At 40.4% G+C, this 17,944-nt stretch overlaps 1 protein-coding gene across 1 annotated transcript in view; it reads right to left on the bottom strand.

Annotated features, from left to right (window-relative positions):
* spata17 (spermatogenesis associated 17) overlaps window positions 1-16,788 on the bottom strand; it is a 36,236-nt gene extending 19,448 nt beyond the window's left edge. Inside the window, exons 1-6 of the mRNA XM_085773110.1 lie at window positions 16,681-16,788; window positions 16,144-16,233; window positions 14,177-14,258; window positions 12,651-12,701; window positions 9,896-9,999; window positions 3,325-3,448 (exon numbers count right to left, since the gene is read on the bottom strand). Of these exons, the coding sequence (XP_085629236.1) occupies window positions 3,325-3,448; window positions 9,896-9,999; window positions 12,651-12,701; window positions 14,177-14,258; window positions 16,144-16,233; window positions 16,681-16,748 (519 nt within the window). The 5' untranslated portion in view covers window positions 16,749-16,788. The remainder of the gene's footprint in view (window positions 1-3,324; window positions 3,449-9,895; window positions 10,000-12,650; window positions 12,702-14,176; window positions 14,259-16,143; window positions 16,234-16,680) is intronic.
* Between the last annotated feature and the right edge of the window lie 1,156 nt (window positions 16,789-17,944).

Genomic DNA, 17,944 nt, shown 5'->3' with positions numbered 1-17,944 from the left:
GGTCGGAACTACGACGGTATGTGATCGTCTTTGAACCTCTGACTTTAATTCTTGATGAATGAAAACATGAGTCCGTCTTGCGCCGGTCAAAGAATTTCACGGTGCGCGCGGAGGCTCATAAATGTAGTGTGAAAACGCTTCGCTTTTCCAAAACTCCTCGTTGTCCCTTTAAGCCATAACAGAAGATATTCTAAGGTAATTTAAAACATCACTTTTGTTAACAACTTCTTCATACTTTTTCAGCAGACTTTTGCCTGTTTTGCCCTTCTTATTATTCATATCAATCCAAACATTTGGTGTGCATACTGACAACAGTTGTGGATCTTCACTACTTCTAATGTGGCTCTTGGCCAACAAAAAGCTTTTGCTAGGATAATTATTTGACTATGGAAGTTAATTGTGGGCACTTCACACAGAAAGATGGACTGATAGCAAAAAAAATACTACAGAGATAACTGCATCTGTCTTAAATGTGGCATCATACATGACTTGAATCTCGTTGTTCAAAGGGACAAATACAGACATGTACACACATACAAAACTTTGCCTCTCCTGTTCTAGAGTGGGATACAGATTTGCCACAGACAGCCTCAGTAATAATTATTCAAATCACAGTGATCCTTTTGCCTGTGTGTTAATTACCAGACCAAAGCTTTGAGTTGGAGGACTCTGTATCTACTCTATATGCTAATAAAACTGCTTGCTATTTAGGCCACTCTAAAAGACTGAAACAGCGGAGAGAGAGGAGAAAGAAAGGGCATAAGTGGGAAATTGCTCCAACTATATCGACCCAAACCTCACACTTAAAAAATAACATATTAACAGACTGGTTAATTAGTAAATGTTTCATTATGAGGCCATGAGTACTTATGATGTAAATGTCAAGTGTTTCAGAATGAGTGGAGAGAAATTATTTCAACTCCACTGAGTCTGATTTATTTAACCATGGGTTATAGACACAACTGGATAACAGCTGATTATTTTTATTAATGAGTCTCTATGTCAAGAGGCAGACAGTAGACTTATTTCTCCTGAGTCAATGGGCAGACCACCAATTTGAGCAATTTTCCTGACTCTAGTCAGCAGAGGCACCCACGTGGACACTTGCAATAGCAAAATAACTTTTAATCTTAACAAACTGACAAATGCTTTTAAAATACAATTTTAGTTTTAGATGTTTCTATTGATGAATGTGCCTCTCTAGTAATGTCTTACACGTCAACTTGCAGAATTTGTAATGTCCTTTCTTTCAGATTATGAAAGTAGGTAATAGAAGTATATTCCAATATGAGATTGAATCACTGCAGCAAATAATAATATTTAACAATGCTATACATTATCATAATTAACTATACGTGTCCTTGAAATAATTAAATCAAGACAAGATAGAGGAAAAAATATTAGGATCTGAATATTTGTGTCTTGTCCCTCCATTACTAACTCCACATGCTGATGTGTTCCTCCTGTAGTAAATTGCTGCTAAAAGAGTACTGCACTTGTTCTTTTGCATTCACAGTCATGTTAAAGGACTTCACAGAAAATGAAAAGGTCCCGACCAAGGTTTTTACACATACTGTAGCCTACGGTATGTACTTGGCTGTAATTAAGTAATTACATGACAGAATAACCACAATAGCATAAAAAACACTGCAGCATCTAAAGTAATGCATTGCAATGCATCAGCCATTTCTCTGTATTCAATGACATTTCTTTAGTGCCCACTATCAGTCTATAAAATGCAATAGGTATGAGTGTACATATCTACCTCAAACAGGGAAGGGACAGAAGGATGGGTACCCGGTGGGGACATACACACCACCCAAATGCCTACACACACGTAAATCTTGCCACTCCTGAAGACACACATGCGCACACACACACACACACATCCATTCGCACACAAGCCCAAAAGTACCAACCTAGCTACGGGAAGAGCAATGATGTTGACCCGGGGAACACACCTTCTCTGTCTCTGTCAGAGGGACTTGGGGCCTTTTGGTAAGCTGTGTGTGCATGTGTGTGTGAGTGTATGTGTACGGTATGTGTGTGTGTGGGCTGGGGTCCGAGAAGTGAGGAAGGATGAACTGTGTGGGAGAGCCATCTATTCACTGCTGACAAGGTCAGAGCTACGAAGGGAAAGAGTCCCCTGCCATATGCAGAGAAAGAGAGAGAGATACATAGAGAGAAAGAGATGGACAGAGGGCAGCGAAGAACAGAAAACTTTTCTACTTGCTTGCTTTCCTTCTTGATTATTCATAAAATACCCAAGATAACTCTATATAAAATTATTTAAAAAAAACAAAACAATGGACTTTTCTTTACACAACCACCTCAATGCAACTGGAGGGTGACAATATACAAACTTCACCGGACCCCAGCTTACATCATTTTCAAAATAAAATGTTTGGGAGTTGTGTACTGTATGTTAGCATCTTAGGTGAACATGGGATACCAGCAGGAGGAAAGGTTGTGAGACAGATGATGACGATGCTGGTTGCACAGGCATGAAGGAGAGAGGAAGAGAGGGATAGAGAGAGCAGGAGAAGTGGTGGTGCTGAATCAACAGTGACCAGTGTGCTTTGTCTTCATTATGATCCCAGTGGGGAGTCACAGAGATGCGTGAATGCCACACACACACACACACACACACACTCACACACGCGTGCACACACCTGTGCCAGGGGAAGCACTAAAATAATCCACTCAGCACATCAGAAGAGCCATGAGGACACATACTTACTCATGTGTGCACACACAACTTACCAGCACACAGCCCACCTATGTTAACAAAAGGAATGACAGAAGATGTTTCTCTCTCTGTAGTCACTTTCTGGAGAAACTCCCTAGCTGTATTTTTTTTTTTTTGCTTTCCTCTGTGAGTCCCTGCATGTTTAGCTGTGCATGCGCATACATGTGCACATGTGTATGGGTGTGAATCTGCCTGTATACTGTTATGTATATATAACATGCATTTTACACTGACACAGAGACTCCAGATAATTGTAAAGTGTGTTAACTTGTGTTATGCTTATGCTTGTTATGTTTATGCTTGTGTGGTCACAGTTCAGGCAGAAGCATGGTATCATCATTTGCATCAGTTAGATCAGTGGCTGATCTAAACCTCCTTTAATTTAAAAGTTAGTTTGAATTGAGCAATTACGTAAAATTATTTATAATGCAGCGAAATTCTGACTGATCCATTTTGAAAGAAGGAACCATCATTTCACACTCACCTCTGGTCAAATATTGGTCTAATTATAGCAATTTCTTCATCAAATAAGTGAGATGAATAAGTGAGTGTGTATGTTTGAGATCCAAACCAACCTGTTTTGTACTGAGGAGGTGGTGTAAGCGGTGAGCTTGGTAAACCTTGGCTGTCTGCTCTTTTATCATCTCCAGACAGTCTCTCTCTCTCTTCTGGAGTTCCTCAAGTTCATCCAACTCCCTCCTGCAAGGAAAACAAATTTTTTTAAATTCCAACTCCAAATTAATGCACATGGTTTGTGTTTAAGACAACTACAACTACAACTTTACACTTTTTTCAAAATAACAGACAGATTTGTTTGAGCAATTGATCATTATGTAATTTATGTAGATTTGCTGAATGAGTACTATTGATTGGATACGAATCATACTTCGATTTAATTCAACAACCATGCACAAGACTAATATTTCAATGATACCTTTGTCAGAGCAAACAAACCTGTCATACTGCATATTAGCTAGAAATTCAGCTGACCTCATAACTAATTTAAACTTGCAAGTGTGTGCGCATGTGTTAGCGTGTATTACTGTAAGAGCACAGTCTTTAGGCACAAATTTTACAAATCCCTTAAGTGTCCTTCAGATGGATAAATAACTGCTGAACGATAAGAGAGACACTGGGACAGACTTAAAGACAGGGGAGCTCTGCATTGGAGAGAAAAAAGCAAAGTGAGAGTGCGAGAGGCAATAAGTGGGAGGATGATGGATATATTTCATCACCGCAGCCAGGACAGGTCTGTCTGTGACATCTGTTAAGTGAAGCTGGCTAAATGGGATGCATTAAAAGCCCATACACAGCAATTTCATTCCGCAATCACACAGCCTTATTGTTACAAGGGGGTAATAACTTAAAAAGGGAATTGGAAACAATTACTAAAACACACATGCCATGGTAATACACACACACACACACACACACACACACAAGGAGAAGAGTAAAACCAATCTAATACCACAAGAGCATTACCAATACGATTTTAGTCCTGGCACATCAACAGTCCCTTTGTCTTTTCCTATCCCTCCTTTTTTTTCTTTCTTTCCTCTTTACCATTTCTTTCTCTACCTAACTTCTGTTTTCAATTACAGACCTCCACAGAGAAATCAGAATATTCATAGTGTGTCTGTAATGTGAGGTTAACACATTCTGTGGCTACTACTGACATTTAAAAAGAAATCACAACACGGCTCTCGTTGCCTTTGCATTCTCATTCCTTCCTCAGCACCAGATTAAATTACAAAATAAATGAAATATGCAGAGCACTTTGTATGTGTGCGTGTGCATGTGTGTGTGTGTGTGTGTGTGTGTGTGTGTGTGTGTGTGTGTGTGTGTGTGTGTGTGTGTGTGTGTGTGTGTGAGTGAATATAGAGGTTCTGTGGCCTCCATTTGTCCACCTTGCCAACTTATTAATGTAAAATATGAACTTTTAGTTTATTATGGGACAGTCACCAATTGGTGATATGTGTGTTTACAATATGTGTGTATTTTGTGTTTGTGTGTGGGTTCATGCATTAATACTGTCTTCAAAAGGACGGGTAATGCTTTCAGGGGTCAGGACCAGTGTACATACATTTGTGTGTCTGAGCTGCAAGCGTTTAGGTGTGATTATATCAGTGTGCATGTATGTGTATCAGTGCTGGTGCTTTGTGTTCACACTTGCTTGTATGTGTGTCGACATGTCTGTATCCATGTGTGTGTGTGTGTGTGTGTGTGTGTCAGGCTGAATGGGTGACCTTTGCTTCCCTGCCCCCATCCCCAGCGTTATTAATTGCTGTGTAGTGGACAAAAGCCAAACAGATTTGTAACGGCTGAAGGCACCTCGATCTGTGTCGACCCAACCAGCCGCCACAACATACAACCCTCATTAGCCCTGTTCGGTACACGGCACGTGCCCTCTGTGTTTGTGTCGTGTGCGTGTGTGTGTGTGCATGTTTGAGTGAAAGAAAGAAAGAAAGAAAGAAAGAAAGAAAGAAAGAAAGAAAGAAAGAAAGAAAGAAAGAAAGAAAGAAAGAAAGAAAGAAAGAAAGAAAGAAAGAAAGAAAGAAAGAAACAATTTATTTGCTGCACTAACTGTATGAGGCTATAAAGTTTTATTTACCCTAATTTATATACTAAAAACATAGACATTACTCTGTCTGACTATACTGCTTTGCAATCTGACTAAGTTGTGGCTGCAGGTTGGTGGAAGGTTGGAGCACAAAATTTTAGGGCTGCCCCCGACCAAAGATTTTCTTGGTCGACCAATAGTCGTCATTTAGGGCGATTAGTCGAATAATAGGATGGGGGGACTAATAGGACTATGGGACTGTTCCTTGACACTACTGTGAGACTGTCCGCCGGTGCTTTGGCACGGGGCCAGGGCTCACGGCAGCACCCGCTAACGTCAGAGTCTCCAAACCAGAAACGTTGGGAAAAGTCGCTTTTGACAAAAAAAAAAAAAACCTGACAGCGAGTGAGTGTCACAACTTCCTGTATCTGGCCCTTCAAATAAAATCCCAATAGAGACACAGCTCCAAATGTTTTTGTTTTTTTATCCTGCGACCAATTCACCAATGAAATTTTGGTCGACTAATGACTTTGTGACTAATGCTTGGTCGAGTATTTGGGGGCAGCCTGACAAAATATAAATGTGCTATGTTTGTTCCTGCTACTGCAACACTTGATAATACTAAACTTCTCTGCTGTTTCAGCTCATTATTGACTCTCAGCAATGATCGGTGCTAAATTTATACATAATATATAACCATTTAAACATTCAAGTTGTTTTTCTATTTTTATGTTTTTTGTTGAGGAACTCCACATCCTGGTGGACATTGACAACACTTGAAATGGGAATAACTGACAGTAGTAACACCTTGAAACTTAAACATAGCATACATTTTTTTCAAGGTGTAGTAACACCTTGAAACTTAAACATAGCATAAATTTTGCCTTTTAAAGTTTTAGCTGAACAAGATCCTTAGGCCTCCGAGACATGATATACAGTGTACATGCACACACACACACACACACACACAAACACAGGTTTGGGTTGCCATAAGAACTGTACGTTTCATAGAAGACAGGACTTTTTCAGCAAGTAAGGAATTAGTTTACTTAGCTTTAGTTTAGTTTTCCATCATCATCCATCATGCACTTTACATATCACTTTACAAAGATTATCAGGCCTTATTCCATTATTGCATAAACTTCCTTGGGATTAATTATTACAGTACGCATGCCATAATGCAGTACAAGAACTCTGACTGCAGATTACTTGTGATGGCTGCTGAACTGTTGGACAAGCTAATTAGACTTGAACTACTTTCAAATAACTGAAATCTTAACCGACATTTTAACCTACGACTGTTAACTTATTTAAATGGCTAATATAGCACAGCTACATTTCTCACTTCTTCCTCAATTATTTACTCCCTGGTTCACAATGGGGCATCAAGGGCTGAGGGGATATCAGAGAGTGAGGTATCGTAGGACAGTAGGCCACACCTGCGGTCGTCCAGGCCAGTACTAGAGCAGCTAATTGGCCAAGTTTTAAATATTTAATGGAGACTTGACCTGATTGGCTGCTTAATTGCTCCAATTAAATGATTCAATAGCTGGCAAGGAGGGTGTAGTCAGCTAGTCAATTTAGACATTGACCAGCTCAATGTATTGAGCCTTCAACACCCTCATAACACACCATTCCCATTTAAGTGACTGACTGATTGATTAACAAGTTCACTAAAGTAGTTAAACTGATATGGATGCAACAAACAATAATTCCACTGTTGAAATTATCCTCAATCAATATTCTCAAAACTCTGAGTGAAAAGGACTTTCAATTTCAAACATGTTCTATACTTTTCTCCACTGTTTCTCTCTCAAAAGTAATTTCCTAAAGAGGCATGGAGAGCACGGCACCCAGATTATACTTCACACACACACACACACACACACACACACACACACACACACACACACACACTCGTACACGTACACACACGGAATATACAAATCCAATCAGACTGAAGGAGTGAACTTGTCTCCACCCAAACTGGATCAGAAAGAAAGAGCAGTTAAAGAAAGACTGACGCATAGAAACAGAGAGTGATCGCAGGGCAGGCGTTCAGGCAGGCCTGTACTCTCTCCACCATAGCAGCTCTCCTTTCATGAATGTCCTTGAGAGGGACACAAGAGAGGGAGAAATGAAGAGAGCTGGAGTAAAGGGAGACAGGAAAAAAGTAGAAAGTGAAAAAGAGACACCATAGCATGAGAAGAATTAAAAAAAAAAAAAACTGTGTTGCTCAGCCTCGCAACACCAAGACTGTAAATTCTCCCTGAGCTTCTTTTTTTCTGTTCTCTTTAGGATAAGTTAAAAGATTTTGCAATGTTGTTGCAACATCACAGGGAGAATTATTTATCTGATTATGGCAGTAATAATTACCCAGCTGTTTATTGCAGATAGAGGAATAATTCATGTAGTCAACAGGCCATGTTGGTGGCGGCAGCAATGACACCAGCACATTTAGTAAATATGCAAAGCGGGCTTGCTCTGCTTTCCTAATTGCCCCCATCTTCCCACTGCATGCCCTTATTAAAGCCCAGGAACTTTAAGTGTCTCCCTGACAAAGTGATAAATTGTTGGGGTATCAAGGAAAACTGTGGCAGAGTGGGGACTGCGCCGGGGTCCTGACTTCATTAGACTATGCAGAAGGAGAGGAAGGATGGATGAGGATGGACACTGAGGCACAGTTAACCAATGGTAGAGAGAGGGAGAGAACGATATAGAGCAAAGTAGATGGAGAAAGAGAAAAAGAAAGACATAGAAAAGAGGCAGAGATTGGAGGAGAGGGGTAGAGTGAAGAGGGTAGAATAGGTAGCATGTATTAGCCTGATGCTGTACCTAATGAAATGACACAGATGGTTTTGTGTGGGGGAGATCTGTCACGAGACAGAAAGAGAGACTTCGACAGAGAGTCAGAGAAAGAGAGAGGGAGCGGGAGAGAGGTTCAGCAGTCTATGTATTACTCCTATATCATTACCATGCGCAGCCGATCAGCCTGTGCTAAATGGGGACCATTAGTCCAACTTTGAATAATTTATACAGAGGGTTGGACAGACAGACACACGGACTTACAGAGGGAGGGAGCATGCCGGTGGATTAAAAAGTAGACCTTTGCAAGGTGAGTGATCAGGCAGCGTGTGATCCAAGGGCTCCGTGGCTAACACAGAAAGGATATTTTAAATAAATGCCGGCACGGCGTTAATTGATCGTGACCCCAGCAGCACTAAATAAACATGTGATTAACTGGAGAAGTGAAGTGACCTCAACACCCGAAACCACTGTGGAGGAGGGGCTGTGTGTGTGTGTGTGTGTGTGTGTGTGTGTGTGTGAGGAAAGGGGTTGCCTCAAGAGACGGATGTCACGTAGTTGAAACAATACAACCAAATCAGTACACACAAATCAGTCACATCACACTTTGTCCATCTAGTTTAACTTTATATAAACCTGTTCTCAAAATACGTTATGTAGGAGTGGAAAAAGAGAGATATAGTAAGGCCATATTCAATAGCTGTTAAAAACAAACAAACTGTTATTGTTATGGACTGCAAAGTGTAAGCTGATGTCGAGACCTACAACATTTAACGTGTACTGTATGTATTTTGTAAAAATTTTTATTTGTAATGGTTTTCATGAGCTGTTACTTTTGGCCTAATTACGCATAGACTACCAATTCCACTATGACCTCTGGAAATGCTCAGTTTCCACACTTGGTCAAGTTTACTTAAGAAATAATTAGCACAATAATGCCTGGTGTTATGTCTTTTATCACTGGAGTAGTGCTCATGTCTGTATAACAAAGTTGCGCATGTTTGTCTTCATGCATTATTAAACTGAGGTGACAACACTTCTTTCATGGACTTCAACAGCCTAGTCCCCCTACCTCCAAAAGGGGCAAGGAGTATGGAACGCTGGTGGGGAAGTGAGGGGGGAAGTCAGTGATCCAAGGAGCACTTTAACAAATTTACATTTAATTTTAGCTGAGGCCTAAAGATATTTTCTGGTAAAATATATTAGCAACATTAAAAATGTGACTATTAGCTAAACGTGATGTTTTTTTTTCTTTTTTTGTCAAAAATAAAAGATGGCATATCTCTAGCAGTAAGCCCTGGAGCACAGGATGTTTTATTAATGCATGAGCTGCGGTTCAAATCAGAGGCTAATTTTTAATTTCTTCACATCGTTCACTTCTCTCACTCTTAGCCTCGAGCATTTTAGAGGGCTTCTCTCTCTCTCTCCCTCTCTCTCTCTCTTCTTTCCTCTCCACCTCTTTATATCTGAGTCTCTTTCATTCCTTCACTCTTCCTTTCCTCTTCTCCTATCTCCGTTCTCTTCATACACTATCAACTACGCAAGTACAGATCTTACCAACACCTTTCACGCATGTGTCTGCACACATGCGCACCCACACACAGACACACAGCAGTGGAAAAAAACTGAAGACACAGTGAAGTACTGTGTACAACAATTTCCTTTTTTCTTAACCCCCTGTACTAAACTGAGAGCACACGAGAAGCAGGCTTTAATCCAGCTGCAATAACATCAAACTGTCTTATCTCTCATATTCATAACCATTTCTTTTGCTATTTTACCTGACAAGTTCATTCTTTCTGGAAATCCCTTTCAGATAGCTCTTGCGTACGTAGAAGTTATGGATATACTTTCTCACAAAGAATCCTCTCCATCTCCGCTGGATCTGTGAAGGATACAAGCATGACAGAGGTTTGCTTCAAAAGGTGGTGGTGTGTATACAACTAACAAATATGAAAGAATTATAATACTAAATACTAGTCATTCGAATTGAAAACCAATTTAATCAGTCATGGTGGTGTTATGGTCTTTAATTCTTGTTTTTTCAGTTTATTGTTTGTCTTTTCTTCCAACGTACAGTATTTAATACAAAAACCAGCATATTACAAAGTCATAGGAACAAATACGTTGTTATGCTGTATTTCTTTTCATTTTCTGCCATACTAAGTACCATCTTACCAACGCTTCTTCTCATTAGTTTAAAGTTTGAAGGACCCAAGAAAAACAATACATATTAACATATGTCTATGGGAAAAAACTTTTAAAACACACATAAACATGCATGCAGTTTTTCCCCCTGGAGTGATGGGGGGACAGTCCAAGGTGGAACAGACAGCTGTCACAGCTTCATACATTTAACTGTATAAGTCCACATTGATTGTGAAGGCTGCTAGCAGCTAGCACACACACCCACATCCACCAGTGGACCATTTTAAAGCGAGGGGGCGGATGTCCTTCAGACTAATTAGGAGATTAAAACAATGGCAGGTAAAAGAATAATCACACAATGAGAAGAGGGAAAAGGAGAGAGTAGAAGAAGTGGAGGATGGGGAAAAACAACAAAGAGCAAAATGAGAATTAGCATTGATCTGCCAGTCAATAGATAATTTTAAATAAAGTAATTGCCACCTCCCAAGTTCTTGCTGACCTTTGTTGACTAGTGAAATCAATGCTGTTGAATCTAATACAAATCCAGGGTGCGGCATGTAAACACTGGTTTCTATTACGGCCCTAATACATTATCCTCTGTTAGCTACCACGGCGTGATAAAGACAACAGGAGAGAAGAGAAAAAAGAATAGAATCTAAATTGATTCAAAGGAAATGTCACAAGGGGATTCTGAGATGATTGTTTCTCCCTTTGTGTCTCTCTTTCTCTCTATTTACACACTGACTATTTCTTTGGTAAAAAAAAAAAAAAAAAAAAGAAGAAGAAGAAAAAAGGACTGTGAGTGCAGATGTCCTTCATGTTTGCACAGAATCTTGCTCCTTCCCTCTCTCTCCTTCTCTCTCTCTCTAGTTCATTTTCATACACATGAACAAAGCTTCAGTCTGTCCAAAAGGCCAATTATCCAGGAGAGATTTTTAGAGTCTGAGACTGCAAATGATTGCTCAAAGTCCTGCCAAAATTGAGCAGGGAAGGAGCAATCTAAAAAAACACATTCAATCATTAAGTCTTTCCACAGGTGTCATCATAAAAAAATACTGGTCCACATTCAGTTATTAGATATATTTTCACTATAACCTTTTATTGTTTTTTCTAACTGTAACTGTAAACTCTAAGTTTTAAGTTACACTTAATTGATCAGCCTGGGGACGTTTTTCTCTGTATTTGTCCCATGGTATCTCTTTAGGAGCTGTGGGCAGTGCACAGTGCAGCGCCAAGGGACCAACACCACTTCTGAGGCCAAAGCCTTGGTCAAGGGCAGTGGCAGTAATGTTCGTAATACCCACATATGGCTTTTGAGGTGGGAGAAAACTGGAGCACCCAAAGAGAACCCAGACAAGAGTAAAATGCACATTTCAAACCCTGTATCCTCTTTAACTGCAAACCACTAAGCCACTTTGCTTCTCTATCCACACACATTTCATTTTCAATTAAAATTCCTATTGCTTCCTATAGGAAACAGTGGTTATTTTATATTGGTAATAAAGCTTTCTTACTTCAGAAGCTTCCACTTTGCTCAACATGGTGATATGACCTCTAAACTTTCACCCTGTCACCTAATACAGCTAGGGTCAAACACTCCTCCTGAATCCATGTCTCTCTTGTAATGTGACCTTTATTGAAACTACAGGGTGGTCAGCTTTATTTGTTTGGGTTTCTATTAAGTGTAAAACTTGAAGCCCTCAATTTCCAGGCTTTTCCACCAATATGAAAATATTATAACCACGTGGACAGTGACAGACACTCTTCAATAAACACTAGTGGATTTTTTTGTTGGCCTATAAAACCTTTTAATAGTTGAGGCAGAATGAAACTGTTAGCCAAAAGAGTGGACTATAAGGAATAGTAAAAATATAAGGTTTCGGCGCAATATCCTTGTGTAAAAATGCCAAAGCATCAGTCACAGCCACAGTGCTGTGATTTATGAGTTGAACAGGAGTAACTATTGAGGGCATTGAAGAGAATAGAAAAATAAAATAAATGCTGCTAAGACTGAGGTACAAGCCAATTTGATTTAAAAAAAAGACAGCATTCACTGGCAGGCCCCTTTTAGAGTGGTTAATACTGACAATATAAATAGACCAACTACAGTGAGTCATTTAAATAAGTATATCCGAGTATAATTTAATCAGATATTTGTGCATAATATCTGATTTCTAATTGGATTAAATAATGTTACAAATTAAAACAAAAACACAGCATTAAAGAGGAGGAAGATAGGATTAAAGAAGTTATTATGGTAAAATGGTGTGATGAAGTGCTTACAGGCTACTATTGTGTACCATGTGGGGGTTCACAGCACACACAGAAACAGTGTCCCCCCACCACGACTCCCCATTTACTAAAATAAGACACTGTGGCGATATTTACCCTGACCGCCATCTCCTCGTAGAAATTCATCTTCATGATAAAATATGCCGCCTGTGAACACAAAGGAAAAGATGGCGTTACACCTTGTCTCCCGGCCCTCTGATCTGTCCACAGCAGGCGTCAAAGATAAAGAGCTCTTTATACATAATACATTGCACAGAGGCAGCACAGATAGGTCCACTGTAGAGGGGAGGGGAAGGGGCAGGAGGGAGGGAAAGCAAGACAGACAAGAGAAACAAGAAAAAGTCAGGGGTATGGAGAGAAAGAGAGGGAGAGAAAGGAGAGGGAGGGAGGGAGGGAGATAGAGAGAGGGAGAGAGAGAGTGGTTAACGGGACTTTGTATCAAGGGGAGAACAGTACTCTCTTAATACACCAACGCAGACAAGGGCCAAGAAAATCTATGGTAGTCAAGCAGTGAGCTAATGGAGATGTATGACGGCCAAACGCTCTCCTCTGGATTTCATAATCAATGACAGCGCTGCCAAAAGAGACTAACAAAAGGCCAGAGAATATTCAGCAGCGCTCTCGACAGGCCGTCGCACACCAAACGTGTCGGCCGACCACTGGGGGCACATTTCAGGAGCAAACTGGAGAGTCGACCATAAAAGGGATTCATATCTCAACATGTCTTTATTAATAACGACAGGGAAGAGAGGGAAGAGTGGAAGGGAAGGAAGACAAAGACTTGAAAGGAGGCTGTAAATTCAGCTTGATGTTTTGAGATGAGGCTTTGTGCACGTCACATTACACATGATAAGGTCCACAAGAGTGAGAGAGGAAAAGACAGACAGAGAGAGAGAGAGAAAGAGAGAGAGAGAGAGAGAGAGAGAGAGGAAGAACAGAATCTTTCAGGGCTAATTCAAAATAGTGCGCTGTGGCAATTTTGAGTGATTCAAATTAGTGCTCGTCTGTTTCCAAATGAGACCAAACAGCCTCTTTTTAGCCCATATGTGTGTTGTGACACATCCTTCATCGTTTATTTCACCACCCCTCACCCCCCCCCCAACCCATACACCCCCCTCTTTCCATTTCTTGAACGCCTCCCAAACGGCGGCTGGCAGTTATGCTTTAACAAACAGTCAATTTACAGGCATGATAAATAGCTTGTTGTGATACGTTTACAAAACTCAATCCAGGGGAAAATTATATGTGAGAGCGCTGGGTATTGGATCCGGTATCAACAATCTGTTCAATTAAGAAGCAGTTGGAGGCAATATGCTGAAAATGGGGCCTTGTTTTACTGAAGCACACACATACACACACACTCACCATACACACTTCTACTCCTTCCTTCTCTTTCTTTCTTCGCCACAGTCTTTCTATATGCATCCCAGGAGTTCGCGATATAGATGGAATTCCTTATCACATTGCATCATATTTCCTAAGTGCTAATTTCCCAATGTGTAATGAGTGAATTATATTTCTTAAGGTCAGACGCAGGGACTTAGGGATATAGCAATTGAATTCTAATGCATGCTATCATAACATAATCAATATATCTATAGCCTTTCCAGGCGCTTGCTTACCTTCACCATTTTTCTGAAACGTGCCCTTGCTGTGAAGCCCCGCCATATCTTCTGTATAATGATTGCCTTCTTGTGCAGATGGCTGTAATAAAGTCATATTGGGGAGAGGATAAATGCATATTTTCCCGTAGTTAAAATGAGGTAAAAAAAAAAAAAAATAGAGAATATGTATTTATTTAAAATGTAAATTAAATTCTGTATTTCTTTATTTGATCACTTGTTTACTTAGGCATGAACTATAAAAAAAAGGATACTTATTAAAAAAAAGAAAACATAATTAATTCATTATAGAAATACAAGGCACCTGCATAGAAAAAAAAAGAGATGGTTGAATTGCATTCCTGTATATAATGCACTGTAATTAATTAAATCACCATATAACCATAAGATTGCTACAGCTGTAATAAACTGCAAACTCTTGTTGAAAAACAATAAAGAGCCATTTTCTGAATACAAATGAAAGGTTGTAAAGGACTTCAATTAAAAAGGTCAGGGAAACATTATGCTTACAAACACATGCTTTCACAAAGACACACACACCCACACACACACACACGGAACATTTCTGCTCCTCCAGGCATTCGATCATGTCCAATGAGCCTTTCACCTCCTTTAAGTCAGCTGCACACATTTGTATTCATCTTCAAACATACTCTAAATGCAAGTCCACTGCGATTCTCTGCCTCCAATGAGGCCATCAATTTCCAAAAGGCCATTTATATGCCCAGAAAATCAATGCTTATAGTGGGTATAGCACAACCCCGGAGTTTCACTTAGGCAGCTAAAATTGTTGCTAATTATCCACTTAACGCATTGATCAATTAACTAAAGTAATCTGAATTAACCTACTGTCTGGAAGTTTGTCTGCTGACCCTGCAGAATGGTGCTGGGGTCACAGCATAGGATCAGGCACAGAGATAGAGACATTCATTTCTGCGCGTGTGAAAGGAGCACAGAGTGCAAGCGACATTTATTCCTCCAGGCCATTTGCAAAGCTCTAGAAGTGGGATAATTATGGAAGTGAGCTAGTACCAGGGTTTCCCTTGAAATTAAAGGGATAGTTCACCCTAGAATGATATTTCGCTCATTATCTACTCACCCTCATGTTGACTAAGGGCTGGAAGAATTCTCAGAGTCCACCGTCCCTTCTCTGAGTTACAGGGGGTCTTGTCGTAGCAGTGCATGTCCATATAACGGTTGCAAAGGGACACCAGAGCTCTTCGTAAAAAAACACACACAAAAAAACATCCAAATACCTCCATGATGCTCGTATGTAATGTCCGTCTTGTGCTGAAGCCCCAAATTGCGTAATTGTCCCGAAAAAAATTAAATAAGTCTATATTTTAAGCTTGTTTGTAGCGGAAGCTTCTCGAAGCTCCTCTTCCTGGTCCGTCCAAATCTCGCGTGATTCGCAGTAACCGCACTGACGCCGGCGCAAATCACGCGAGATTTGGACGGACCAGGAAGAGGAGCTTCGAGAAGCTTCCGCTACAAACAAGCTTAAAATATAGACTTATTTAATTTTTTTCGGGACAATTACGCAATTTGGGGCTTCAGCACAAGACGGACATTACATACGAGCAGCATGGAGGTATTTGGATGTTTTTTTGTGTGTGTTTTTTTACGAAGAGCTCTGGTGTCCCTTTGCAACCGTTATATGGACATGCACTGTTACGCCAAGACCCCCTGTAACTCAGAGAAGGGACGGTGGACTCTGAAACTTCTTCCAGCCCTTAGTCAACATGAGGGTGAGTAGATAATGAGCGAAATATCATTCTAGGGTGAACTATCCCTTTAACTCTTTGAGTCCTGTCTGGATGTTTTTCAACCCCCACAGGAAAAAGCAAGCCTCAAATTAGTATATAAAATATTAAGGCTTGTATTGTATTTTGCCTGTGGCACGCAAAGGAGTATGTACCAAACGTCTCATTAGACCAAGACACGCCCAGCGCCCATACATGTTATACCTGAGGTAAGCCCGCACCTTGCAGGCTCTGAACCAGCTCTGGACCCGGATGGCAGCTTGGTTTTCCTTAGGTCTGTTCTCCTCAGCTTGGCTAAAGCACACAAGACACAAAAATAACAATGTACATTATTGTAGGGCATCGTGTGTGTGTGTGTGTGTGTGTGTGTGTGTGTAACGTTATATTACGTGCTAAAGTCGGTACTTGCAAAGCTCACCGACTGACTTTGATGTGGGTCCCATGTGTATATTTGCTCTACAGGTGCTTTAGAGTTTCATTACCTCTCACGACCATATGATTTACCTTCCTCGTGGCACCGCTGCCGATGCATACAACCGTGTTTGTAATGTACAGTACACTTAAAAGTACAACAGTTAGATAAAAGTAATAGCAGCTAGCTTACCCTGACAACAAACATGACATGCTAGTTAGCAGGTGGTTACAGGCATAGCTGAAATTTCAGGTAAGTAATGGCCTGTGAAACTGCTGAACAACATCCACAGTTGTCATTTATAACTGATGTTATCAAAAAATACGCACCTGTTTCTGAGGAAGTACTCCCTTTGCAAGTTTTCAGCGTCACTTTTTATTTTAAGCAGCTCCGCCATGTCTACTCTGGCGTGCGTTTACTTGTTGTCTTGGCGACGCGGTCTTCCTAGAGATGCGTTCACAGTCATCTAGTAAAAATGAACTTTCTCTAGGGCAGCTCAAAAGTGTCTAACCTGTGTTGACACGTGACGACAAAATCAAGGGGCCAAAGAAGGTAGGCTACCTATTTTTCACCTCGGACTTCATTTTCTGTGTCCTATTTCTAAAGTGATTAAAAAGAGCAAGAATCCGTTAAAAAAATAACAAATTGGCAATCCCAGTGATTGTGTCAAGCATAAAAGTTGTGCAGCGCAGGTTCTAAATTTTTTTTTGCTGAGTACTATTGTTATTTTTGCACTTATAGCATTTTTCCAATCTCAAAGCACTCAAAGTGCTTTAAAATTGTTTGCCATCATCCATTCACTCACACATTCATAGATCACACACCAGTACACAGGACTGATACACTGAAACAGCCATCATGGGCAATGTGGGATTCAATACCACTTTTTCTTTTCTTTTTTTGACAAAAGGAAGGTGCCCTGATAAGTTTGGATGGTCTTGCTTCAATTTTGAAATTTTGTCTATTTCATGCATAGTAGGCTAAATACCATGTGAATAATATAGGCCTAGTGTAAGGATTGGAGGAAAGAAAGAAAAAAAACAGACTCTTTACATGTTGCAGATTCAGGATCTGTGTATTGATCTGCCAGCTGCCTCCCTTCTTCCTTCCTTCCTTCATCCTTCCATATAAGCTATTCCCCCCTTTTCCTGACGTTATCACCTTTCATCTTACAGTTATCAGTTTATTTCTCCCTTCCCTATATTTCCCATCATCTTCAGTCCTCCACTCCTCTTCAGCTACAGTATATTCACCTGTCAAAATGATCACCTCAGCAGGGGTGAGTGTGTGTTTGTGTGTGCACTTTTATATCTGTTCAAGGAAAGATATCTGTCTAGCCAATGGTCAGAGGGAAAGACTGTCTGTATTATAGATTATTCCTTAGAGACAGGAAAACGACAAATAGCGAAAGTGAATGAATGTTTCCCGTGTGTGTATCTGTCTCTATGCTCTTTCATGTCTATGTGCAGGCATGCCTGCTTCTCTGTACGCCAATATGCTTGTTGAGAATCTTATTCTGTCCCTCTGTCTTTCTCTGAGGCCAATTTGCTGTCTGAGGGCCACCACGGTGGTGAGGAGCGGTAGGCAGACGTC

Source organism: Trachurus japonicus, chromosome 3, assembly GCF_045865225.1.
Source record: "Trachurus japonicus isolate A0001 chromosome 3, Traja_1.0".
NCBI classification, from domain to species: domain Eukaryota; kingdom Metazoa; phylum Chordata; class Actinopteri; order Carangiformes; family Carangidae; genus Trachurus; species Trachurus japonicus.
Note: the sequence above shows the minus strand (reverse complement) of the source record. Positions and strands in the feature narration are given on the sequence as shown.